We start from the raw sequence: 12,349 nt of genomic DNA, 5'->3' as shown, positions 1-12,349 counted from the left end.
GGCAGTACAGTCATTTTTTTCAGTGGAGTTATTTTGTGTTATAAGCAGTTATAGAAGGAAATATCGTTTTGAATATTTTTTTTCATCCCTGCCCCTCCTCCCAACATTAAGACACCTTATTCAGTCTTCAAATCACTATTTAAAACGTTATAACAGGCCTTTTATCATCTGGACAGGCAAGGAAAAGTAGATAGCTAACAATTCTCTCTTTCATTTCTTGAACACTGCGCACCCAGCACAAAACTGGCCTTTGCTATGGAAACTCATTTGCAGCAAAGTGCAGGGAGGGGGGACAGAGAGACGAGCAGCTAATAGAGGAAGTTATTTCTGATTTCTGCACGGGAGTGATTTTTACATCGGGACAGGAAAGTTGTCGGGGTTATAGAACTGTGGTGGGATCGGGACAGGACAAGACCGGAATGCATTTTTCCTCCCGTATTAACCTCTAAAACACATAATTTTATACACAAAAACAATGGAAAGGTCTCCATGGTAACACTGCATGGTCACAGGAAGTGATCCCCATCAGTAGGCGGAAGGATACGTGACAGAGGATGAGCGTCATGGCCAGCAGGATGTACCCCACGATGGTCGTGATCAGGCCCTCGAAATGGGAAGCTTGAACCTAGAGAAGACACACATATTCAATACCATTCTGTGGTGGCAGAATTTGGGGTGAGCTGTTGTAACTTCTCCAGGGATATGTTCTGTGTTGGACTGGGATGTTATGCCTTTCATAGACTCCTGGTATGTCTGCAACCTAACACAAGGCCATTGTGCTCCGGGAATGGTTGCTTGTATAAAGAACTGTTGTGTAAACAATATGATAGTATTATTACCTCCCACTAAATAAGGGACATGGAACCATTTACTCTTCGAGTTCTTCCCTGTGAAATCAGAGATAGATCTCCCCTGCAGCTGCTTGATTAAAGATTGTTCTATTACACAATTAAATAGTCACTGTCTTAATCTTTGGATCAAATTTTCCACAAAAATTCCATATCATTATACCTCTACGTTTTGCTCAGAAAGGCAGGAGAGGTATGATACAAACGGTTCCTTACATATTCCTCAAAGCCAAGTCCCACGACAGAGAAGTGACCAATGTGGTATGGACAGAACGCTGGAAGAGAGAACCAGAAGATATATCAAAGCTCCCAGGCTTATACTGAGCCCTACCACCGTACCAGGCTAGTTGGTTTTAAGAAGGGTATTACGCTAGAGAGTTTGTGTTAGTGTACTCACCGAACACCAGGATGAAGAGAGTGTTCAGAGACACAACCCAGAACACATGCTCCTGGAAGACGAGACACAACGCAAAATGTCACGTCACTACTTTCTAGTGCTACTGCTTAGAAAACCCCTTCCTTCACTGCAATAACATCCCATATTAAGTCTGCTAATCATACTCTATACCAGGTGTAAATATTACTCTATACCAGGTGTGTAAATATTACTCTATACCATGTGTGTAAATATTACTCTATACCATGTGTGTAAATATTACTCTATACCATGTGTGTAAATATTACTCTATACCATGTGTGTAAATATTACTCTATACCAGGTGTAAATATTACTCTATACCATGTGTGTAAATATTACTCTATACCATGTGTGTAAATATTACTCTATACCAGGTGTAAATATTACTCTATACCATGTGTGTAAATATTACTCTATACCAGGTGTAAATATTACTCTATACCATGTGTGTAAATATTACTCTATACCATGTGTGTAAATATTACTCTATACCAGGTGTAAATATTACTCTATACCAGGTGTAAATATTACTCTATACCATGTGTGTAAATATTACTCTATACCATGTGTGTAAATATTACTCTGTACCATGTGTGTAAATATTACTCTATACCATGTGTGTAAATATTACTCTATACCATGTGTGTAAATATTACTCTATACCATGTGTGTAAATATTACTCTATACCATGTGTGTAAATATTACTCTATACCATGTGTGTAAATATTACTCTATACCATGTGTGTAAATATTACTCTATACCATGTGTGTAAATATTACTCTATACCATGTGTGTAAATATTACTCTGTACCATGTGTGTAAATATTACTCTGTACCATGTGTGTAAATATTACTCTATACCAGGTGTGTAAATATTACTCTATACCAGGTGTGTAAATATTACTCTATACCAGGTGTGTAAATATTACTCTATACCAGGTGTGTAAATATTACTCTATACCAGGTGTGTAAATATTACTCTATACCAGGTGTGTAAAATACTTACTAAGAACACCAAGGAGCCATCCAGTCCAAGCATCTGAGAGGTAGAGAGAGACATTACGAGGTGATCGATGTAGTCATGGATAGTGTTGTGTAATGAAGTTGAGACATGACAGATGTGTTGGAGATTGCTGAAACTAAACCAGTCTTACCCTCTCCCAGGTGAGCTCCTCTGCTGCTCTGTCCCATTCTAGAGCATTCCAGTTCATATCATCTACACATAGACAGAGAGACAGAAACAGAGAGATGTAGAAAGAGAGAAATAGTGAGAGAGATAAAGATAGAGATTGATAGAGCGAGAAAGAGATGGGGAGAAAGACATATTATATAACTTAGTATTGCCGTTGCCATATGTTACCCGTCAGCTGAGGGCTGGCCCTAGTCTCCTACCTTGAGCTCCATTGTTGGCGTCCGCATCTTCAGCCGCCGCCCCCTCTTCCTCATTGTCTAGTTCTGGTTCCTCCCCCTGTTCTGGGAGGCCGTCTGGGGGCTCTGGCTCTGCCTCGTTGTGAGCTGGAGGGGCGGCGGGGGCAGGGGGGGCTGCAGGGGGGTCATCAGCTGCTCCCTGACCTGCACCTGCAGCCTGGGGGAGGAATGTGGATGGAGGGGCTGTAAGTGGGTGTGAGATCTTGTGTGCGAATGTATGTGTTACTTTGCGTGCGTGTGTTACCTCGTTGGGCTGTTGTCCAGCTGCGTTGGGCTGGGGCTGGTGGTGGTGCTCCAGCCACAGGGGGGGACCACCATGGACAATCTGCTCTCTTAACCACACCAGGCTGATGAAAGCACACAGCGAACACGTCACCACGAAACAGCCCTGTAGACAGTCCGCCAGCAGGTTCTCTCTACCAGGAGGGGGAGGAGAGAAAGACAGATGAATGTTCTACAACACTGTGATTCAAAAAGGCATTCACATCGGAGTTCTTGTTGTAGGTTGGTAGGAATAATGCAACAATATCAAAAAGCTCTGAGAGCTTAAACAAGTGATGCCAGCAAGAGCAGTGTGCGGGTTTCTCTTTTTTTTGATGACCTATAGTAATGGATAAAACATCTCATATGAGGAGGGGGTGAGGAGTTACAGAGTCTGATTGGCGAAGGAGGAGGATACGACATCAGAACTCACGTGGAAAGCATGTCCAATGGCAGCGTCAGGAGCGAGCTCACGGAGCCGGTAAACAGACACTTGTAGATTCGACCTGAAGAGAAGAGGGAGACCGAGAGGAGCTATGGGCATCTCACCATTGGAGGAAACACTGAAGAGAGATGTATATAAAGTACTCTTAGAATCAATTGAACACCTAAAACATTAACTGACAACTGAAGCCCAATGTGTTTAGGAGGGGGCAGCCTAAGTAATTGTATGAGAAAGCCTTATATTGTAATCCTGAATGTTTTCCTCACAGTCCTAATAGAGTGGATAGTGTACAAACTAGTGTAAGATGGCACCGACAGATATGTTCGCCTCGCTTCGAGTCTTTAGGAAACTACGCAGTATTTAGTTTTTTTATGTATTATTTCTTATATTGTTACCCCAGGAAATTTTAGGTCTTATTACATACAGCCGGGAAGAACTATTGGATATAAGAGCGACGTCAACTTTCCAACATTACGACCAGGAATACGACTTTCCCGAAGCGGATTCTCTGTTTGAACCACCACCCAGGACAATGAATCTAATACCAGAAGCTGACCCAAAACAATGGCGCCGCAGAAGGGGCAGACAGAGCGGCCTCCTGGTCAGGCTCCGTAGACATGCACATCGCCCACGAGTATACTACTCGCCAATGTCCAGTCTCTTGACAACAAGATAGATCAAATTCGAGCAAGGGTTGCCTTCCAGAGAGACTTCAGAGATTGCAACATTCTCTGTTTCACAGAAACATGGCTCTCTCAGGATATGTTGTCGGAATCGGTTCAGCCACCGGGCTTCTCCATGCATCGCGCCGACAGAGATTAACTCCTCTCTGGGAAGACGAAGGGCGGGGGTGTATGCTTCATGATTAACGACTCATGGTGTAATCATAACATCATACAGGAACTCAAGTCCTTCTGCTCACCCGACCTAGAATTCCTTACAAATCAAATGCCGGCCATATTATCTCCCAAGATAATTCTTGTCAGTTATCGTCACAGCGGTGTACATTCCCCCTCAAGCAGGCACCACGACAGCCCTCAAGGAACTTCACTAGACTCTATGTAAACTGGAAACCATATATCCTGCGGCTGCATTTATTGTAGCTGGGGATTTTAACAAAGCAAATTTGAGAACAAGGCTACCTAAATTCTAAAAGCATATTGATTGCGCGGGTGTAATACACTCGATCACTGCTACTCTAACTTCCGCGATGCATACAAAGCCCTCCCCCGCACTCCCTTCGGCAAATCCGACCACGACGCCATCTTGCTCCTGCCGTCTTAAAGGCAGAAACTCAATTAGGATGTACCAGTGACTAGAACCATTCAACGCTGGTCTGACCAATCGGAATCAACGCTTCAAGATTGTTTTGATCACGCGAACTGGGATATGTACTGGTCAGCCTCATAACAACATCGATCTATATGCTGACTCGGTGAGTGAGTTTATAAAGAAGTGCATTGGAGAGGTTGTACCCACTGTGACTATTAAAACCTACCCTAACCAGAAATCGTGGATGGACGGCAGTATTCACGCAAAACTGAAAGCGCGAACCACGATATTTAAACATGGAAAGAGGTCTGGGAATATGGCTGAATATAAACAGTGTAGTTATTCCCTCCACAAGGCAATCAAACAAGCAACATTCTGGTACAGGGACGAAGTGGAGTCGTAATTCAACGGCTCAGACACGAGACGTATGTGGAAGAGTCGACAGGAAATCACAGACTACAAAAAGAAAAGCAGCCACGTCACGGACACCAACATCACGCTTCCAGACAAACTAAACACCTTCTTTGCCCGCTTTGAGGATAATACCATCAAGTTTGCAGACGACACAACAGTAGTGGGCTTGATTACCAACAACAATGAGACCGCGTACAAGGAGGAGGTGAGGGCCCTCGGAGTGTGGTGTCAGGAAAACAACCTTGCACACAACATAAAAAAAACAAAAGGAGATGATCGTGGACTTCAGGAAACAGCAGAGGGAGCACCCCCCTATCCACATCAAACAGACAGCTGTGGAGAAGGTGGAAAGTTTAAAGTTCCTCGGCGTACACGTCACAGACAAACTGAAATGGTCCACCCACACAGACAGTGTGGTGAAGAAGGAGCAACAGCAGAGTATGTTACAGTCCCTGGTGTCTCTCTGGAAGGAGATCCTCGCCCTGAGCTTGTCTACCTTATTGTCCAGAGACTGAACATTAGCGAGTAATATACTCTGCCGGCAGCGTCTTGGAGCAGGCTCTGGTATAAGTTCAATTGCCCTGGGGGGCACGAACAAAGGATCCAATTCCGGAAAGTCGTATTCCTGGTGGTAATGCTGCTGAGTTACCAGCAGTAGTTACCGCTCTTATATCCATAAGTTATTTCTGGCTGTATGTAATAACACAAAAAACATTCTGGGCTAATAATGTAAGAAATAACACACAACAACAAAAAATACTGCAAAGTAGCTTAGGAGCTAGAAGCAGAGCTGCCATGTCTGTCGGCCCATTTTTTTAACAATGGTGTGCTTTAGGACCATGCAGATGCCTCTGAGTGGTTGAGTAGATAAAAATGGTGCCGCCCTCCCTCCAAACGTGGCTTCCGGACAAGTCTCTTGCAAGGACTTAAGCAAGGACTTAAACCCGATCTAACATCTCTGAAGAGACCTGAAAATAGCTGTGCAGCGACGCTCCCTATTCAACCTGATAGAGCTTGAGAGGATCTGCAGAGAAGAATGGGAGAAACTCCCCAAATACAGGTGTGCCAAGTTTGTAGCGTCATACCCAAGAAGACTCGAGGCTGTAATCGCTGCCAAATGTGCTTCAACAAAGTACAGGGTCTGAATACCTACAGTGGGGAGAACAAGTATTTGATACACTGCCGATTTTGCAGGTTTTCCTACTTACAAAGCATGTAGAGGTCTGTAATTATTATCATAGGTACACTTCAACTATGAGAGACGGAATCTAAAACAAAAATCCAGAAAATCACATTGTATGATTTTTAAGTAATTAATTTGCATTTTATTGCATGACATAAGTATTTGATACATCAGAAAAGCAGAACTTAATATTTGGTACAGAAACCTTTGTTTGGAATTACAGAGATCATACGTTTCCTGTAGTTCTTGACTAGGTTTGCACACACTGCAGCAGGGATTTTGGCCCACTCCTCCCTACAGATCTTCTCCAGATCCTTCAGGTTTCGGGGCTGTCGCTGGGCAATACGGACTTTCAGCTCCCTCCAAAGATTTTCTATTGGGTTCAGGTCTGGAGACTGGCTAGGCCACTCCAGGACCTTGAGATGCTTCTTACGGAGCCACTCCTTAGTTGCCATGGCTGTGTGCTTCGTGTCGTTGTCATGCTGGAAGACCCAGCCACGACCCATCTTCAATGCTCTTACTGAGGGAAGGAGGTTGTTGGCCAAGATCTCGCGATACATGGCCCCATCCATCCTCCCCTCAATACGGTGCAGTCGTCCTGTCCCCTTTGCAGAAAAGCATCCCCAAAGAATGATGTTTCCACCTCCATGCTTCACGGTTGGGATGGTGTTCTTGGGGTTGTACTCATACTTCTTCTTCCTCCAAACACGGCGAGTGGAGTTAGACCAAAAAGCTCTATTTTTGTCTCATCAGACCACATGACCTTCTCCCATTCCTCCTCTGGATCATCCAGATGGTCATTGGCAAACTTCAGACAGGCCTGGACATGCACTGGCTTAAGCAGGGGGACCTTGCGTGCGCTGCAGGATTTTAATCCATGACGGCGTAGTGTGTTACTAATGGTTTTCTTTGAGACTGTGGTCCCAGCTCTCTTCAGGTCATTGACCAGGTCCTGCCGTGTAGTTCTGGGCTGATCCCTCACCTTCCTCATGATCATTGATGCCCCACGAGGTGAAATCTTGCATGGAGCCCCAGACCGAGGGTGATTGACCGTCATCTTGAACTTCTTCCATTTTCTAATAATTGCGCCAACAGTTGTTTCCTTCTCACCAAGCTGCTTGCCTATTGTCCTGTAGCCCATCCCAGCCTTGTGCAGGTCTACAATTTTATCCCTGATGTCCTTACACAGCTCTCTGGTCTTGGCCATTGTGGAGAGGTTGGAATCTGTTTGATTGTGTGTGGACAGGTGTCTTTTATACAGGTAACGAGTTCAAACAGGTGCAGTTAATACAGGTAATGAGTGGAGAACAGGAGGGCTTCTTAAAGAAAAACTAACAGGTCTGTGAGAGCCGGAATTCTTACTGGTTGGTAGGTGATCAAATACTTATGTCATGCAATAAAATGCAAATTAATTATTTAAAAATCATACAATATGATTTTCTGGATTTTTGTTTTAGATTCCGTCTCTCACAGTTGAAGTGTACCTATGATAAAAATTACAGACCTCTACATGCTTTGTAAGTAGGAAAACCTGCAAAATCGGCAGTGTATCAAATACTTGTTCTCCCCACTGTATGTAAATGTGATATTTAAGATTTTTATGAATTTGCAAAAGATTTAAAAAATAAAACAGTTTTTGCTTTGTCATTATGGGGTGGTGTGTGTAGATTTATGAGGAAATGCGGTTTGTTGCTAACCTTACTTTGCTACCTGCCAACTTCAGTTTTTACTTTTTAATTGCCGTTTTATATTTTCGCTCGCTCTACTTTTTTGATTCAACTTTTTCACCCCGGACGCTTTATCTCGACGTGGTTCATCAGGACCTCCACCAGCCGAAGCTAAGTAGTAACATTAACATTATGCCTTCTAATTGCAGTCGCTGTACTCATAATATACAGGAGAATGATCGCCTTATGGCGAGGTTGCTGTGCTGCAAGCCCAGATTCAGACGCAATCGTTAGGCAAGGGTAATTTAAGTGTCGGAAAGGATGAAACAGCGTCTGTGCCACCAATAAGTACAGATAGTAGTATAAATCCCCTCGCACAGTCCCCGCAGCCGGACAATTTTCTCATGGCTTCTGGAAGGAAATGCTGTAGGAATGCTCAACCGGTGTCACTCATTCAGCTGACAGAAACTTTCAACCGGTTCTCTCCAGTAAGCAGCGAGTCAGTCAGAGCCTTCTCTGGTCTCAACTCCTCCCGTTACGGGGTCTGAGACGCCGAAGCCTCCCACCATTAGCTCTGACAAATTGAAAACCCTAGTCATTAGTGACTCCATTACCCGTAGTATTACACTTCAAAATAATCATCCAGCGATCATACACTGTTTACCAGGGGGCAGGGCTACGGACGTTAAGGCTAATCTGAAGATGGTGCTGGCTAAGGCTAAAACTGGCAAGTGTAGAGTATAGGGATATTGTTATCCACATCGGCACCAATGACTTTAGGATGAAACAGTCAGAGGTCACCAAGCGCAACATAGCTTCAGCTAGCTTTGTAAATCAGCTAGAAAGATGTGTCAGCATCGAGTAATTGTCTCTGGCCCCCTCCCAGTTAGAGGGAGTGATGAGCTCCACAGCAGTCTCACAACTCCATCGCTGGTTGAAAACTGTTTTCTGCCGTCCCAAAAGATAGAATTTGTAGATAATTGTCCCTCTTTCTGGGACTCACCCACAAACAGGACCAAGCCTGGCCTGCTGAGGAGTGACGGACTCTATCCTGGCTGGAGGGTTGCTCTCATCTTATCTACGGACGTAGACAGGGCTCTTACTCTCCTAGCTCCACAATGAGATAGGGTGCAGGCCAGGCAGCAGGCGGTTAGCCAGCCTGCCAGCTTAGTGGAGTCTGCCACTAGCACAGTCAGTGTAGTCAGCTCAGCTATCCCCATTGAGACCGTGTCTGTGCCTCAATCTAGGTTGGGCAAAACTAAACATGGCGGTGTTCGCTTTAGCAATCTCACTGGAATAAAGACCTCCTCCATTCCTGTCCTTATTGCAAGAGATTGTGATATCTCACATCTCAAAACAGGGCTACTTAATGTTAGATCCCTCACTACCAAGGCAGTTACAGTCAATAAACTAATCACTGATCATAATCTTGATGTGATTGGCCTGACTGAAACATGACTTAAACCTGATGAATTTTCCTGTTTACACTAGTGACCATATTCCCCGCACATCGTACAAAGGCGGAGGTGTTGCTAACATTTACGATAGCAAATTTCAATTTACAAAAAAAGAAACGACTGCGTTTGTCTTTTGAGCTTCTAGTCATGAAATCTATGCCGCCTACTCAATCACTTTATATAGCTACTGTTTAGAGGCCTCCTGGGCCATATACAGTGTTCCTCACTGAGTTCCTATCGGACCTTGTCGTCATGGCAGATGATATTCTAATTTTTGGTGACTAATATTCATATGGAAAAGTCCACAGACCCACTCCAAAAGGCTTTCGGAGCCATCATCGACTCAGTGGGTTTTGTCCAAAATGTCTCCGGACCTGCCACAGTCATACTCTGGACCTAGTTTTGTCCCGTGGAATAAATGTTGTGGATATTAATGTTTTTCTTCATAATCCTGGACAATCGGACCACCATTTTGTTACGTTTACAATCTCAACAAATAATCTGCTCAGACCCCAACCAAGGATCATCAAAAGCCATGCTATAAATTCTGAGACAACCCAAAGATTCCTAGATGCCCTTCCAGACTCCCTCCACCAACCCAAGGACGTCAGAGTACAAAAATCAGTTAATTAACCACCTAACTGGAGGAACTCAATTTAACCTTGCGTAATACCCAAGATGCAGTCGCACCCCTAAAAACAAAAAACATTTGTCATAAGAAACTAGCTCCCTGGCATACAGAAAATACTAGAGCTCTGAAGCAAGCTTCCAGAAAATTGGAACAGAAATGGTGCAACACCAAACTGGAAGTCTTCCGACTAGCTTGGAAAGACAGTACCGTGCAGTATTAAAGAGCCCTCACTGCTGCTTGATCATCCTATTTTTCCATCTTAATTGAGGAAAATAAAAACAATCCAAAATGTACTTTTGATACTGTTGCAAAGCTAACTAAAAACCAGCATTCCCCAAGAGAGGATGGCTTTCACTTCAGCAGTAATAAATTCATGAACTTCTTTGACGAAAAGATCATGATCATTAGAAAGCAAATTACGGACTCCTCTTTAAATCTGCGTATTCCTCCAAAGCTCAGTTGTCCCGAGTCTGCAAAACACTGCCAGGACATAGGATCAAGGGAGACACTCAAGTTTTTTAATATGATATCTCTTGACACATTGAGGAAAATAATCATGGCCTCTAAACCTTCAAGCTGCATACTTGACCCTATTCCAACTAAATTACTGAAAGAGCTGTTTCCTGTGCTTGGCTCTCCTATGTTGAACATAATAATGGCTCTCGATCCACCAGATGTGTACCAAACTCACTAAAAGTGGCAGTAATAAAGCCTCTCTTGAAAAAGCCAAACCTTGACCCAGAAAATATAAGAAACTATCGGCCTATATCAAATCTCCCCTTCCTATCAAAAAATGTTGAAAAAGCTGTTGCGCAGCAACTCACTGCCTTCCTGAAGACAATATACAGTCGTGGCCAAAGTTTTAAGAATGAGACAAATATTAATTTCCACAAAGTTTGCTGCTTCAAAATATATGGCAAATAAAAATCCGAAATGGATGATGTTGGAAGATAGATGGGAGGGGTTGAGTGGAACTGAAGGGTGGGACTAATAACAGGATAAACAATGTAGGGCATGCGGGATCTGTGAAATGTGTATAGGTGCGGAGCTTTTAGCAAATAGCACAGTTACAAGTGGAAATAAAATTGGATGGACAACAGAAATAGAGGAAGGACTAAGAACAAACAAGAGAGAACTATTGTAAAGTAGACTGTGTCTGTAAAATAGGTATAAGATGTATAAATTGAAGGTAAAAGCAGAAGTGTTTATTAGTTTACTCCAATTGGGGGAGCGGTGGTAGGGTTGCGGGGAATAATAATAAAGGTATATTCTTTAAAAAAGTATGTATGTCTATATAGGTATGTGTATGTATATATGTGTATATGTATGCATGCGTGTATGGATATATATATTTACCCAAAAAAATATGGGGGATTGGAAATGATGCAGACAATTACATTGGAAGCAACATTCTTTCCGCAATATTAAGCTGATCCACCCCCCAAAAAATAAAAAAATAAAAAATAAAATAAAAAAATAAAAAACTTTGCTGCTTCAGTGTCTTTAGATATTTTTGTCAGATGTTACTATGGAATACTGAAGTATAATTACAAGCGTTTCATAAGTGTCAAAGGCTTTTATTGACAATTACATGAAGTTTATGCAAAGAGTCAATATTTGCAGTGTTGACCCTTCTTTTTCAAGACCTCTGCAATTCAAGACCTCTGGCATGCTGTCAATTAACTTCTGGGCCACATCCTGACTGATGGCAGCCCATTCTTGCATAATCAATGCTTGGAGTTTGTGGTTTTTTGTTTGTCCACCTGCCTCTTGGAGGATTAACCACAAGTTCTCAATGGGATTAAGTTCTGGGGATTTTCCTGGCCATGGACCCAAAATATCGATGTTTTGCTCCCCAAGCCACTTAGATATCACTTTTGCCTTATGGCAAGGTGCTCCATCATGCTGGAAAAGGCATTGTTCATCACCAAACTGTTCCTGGATGGTTGGGAGAAGTTGCTCTCGGAGGATGTGTTGGTACCATTCTTTATTCATGGCTGTGTTCTTAGGCAAAATTGTGAGTGAGCCCACTCCCTTGGATGAGAAGCAACCCCACACATGAATGGTCTCAGGATGCTTTACTGTTGGCATGACACAGGACTGATGGTAGCGCTCACCTTGTCTTCTCCGGACAAGCTATTTTCCGGATGCCCCAAACAATCGGAAAGGGGTTTCCTCAGAGAAAATGACTTCACCCCAGTCCTCAGCAGTCCACCCCCTGTACCTTTTGCAGAATATCAGTCTTTCCCTGATGTTTTTCCTGGAGAGAAGTGGCTCCTTGCTTGCTAAACTTTCCTGGGGGCCCTGAAGCCTTCTTCATAAC

At 43.3% G+C, this 12,349-nt stretch overlaps 1 protein-coding gene across 4 annotated transcripts in view; it reads right to left on the bottom strand.

The window, feature by feature from the left end:
- Positions 1–12,349, bottom strand: part of LOC139583597 (E3 ubiquitin-protein ligase MARCHF6-like) — a 34,324-nt gene that overhangs the window by 13,711 nt on the left and 8,264 nt on the right. For all 4 annotated transcript variants that reach the window (XM_071414850.1, XM_071414851.1, XM_071414852.1 and 1 more), the window contains 8 exons: positions 3,391–3,463; positions 2,941–3,112; positions 2,661–2,853; positions 2,423–2,484; positions 2,275–2,307; positions 1,246–1,297; positions 1,065–1,123; positions 545–625 (listed from right to left, as the gene is read on the bottom strand). In XM_071414850.1, coding sequence (XP_071270951.1) covers positions 545–625; positions 1,065–1,123; positions 1,246–1,297; positions 2,275–2,307; positions 2,423–2,484; positions 2,661–2,853; positions 2,941–3,112; positions 3,391–3,463 — 725 coding nt within the window. The remainder of the gene's footprint in view (positions 1–544; positions 626–1,064; positions 1,124–1,245; positions 1,298–2,274; positions 2,308–2,422; positions 2,485–2,660; positions 2,854–2,940; positions 3,113–3,390; positions 3,464–12,349) is intronic.

Source organism: Salvelinus alpinus, chromosome 8 (genome assembly GCF_045679555.1).
Source record: "Salvelinus alpinus chromosome 8, SLU_Salpinus.1, whole genome shotgun sequence".
Taxonomy (NCBI): domain Eukaryota; kingdom Metazoa; phylum Chordata; class Actinopteri; order Salmoniformes; family Salmonidae; genus Salvelinus; species Salvelinus alpinus.
This window is presented reverse-complemented; position numbering and strand designations above follow the sequence as displayed.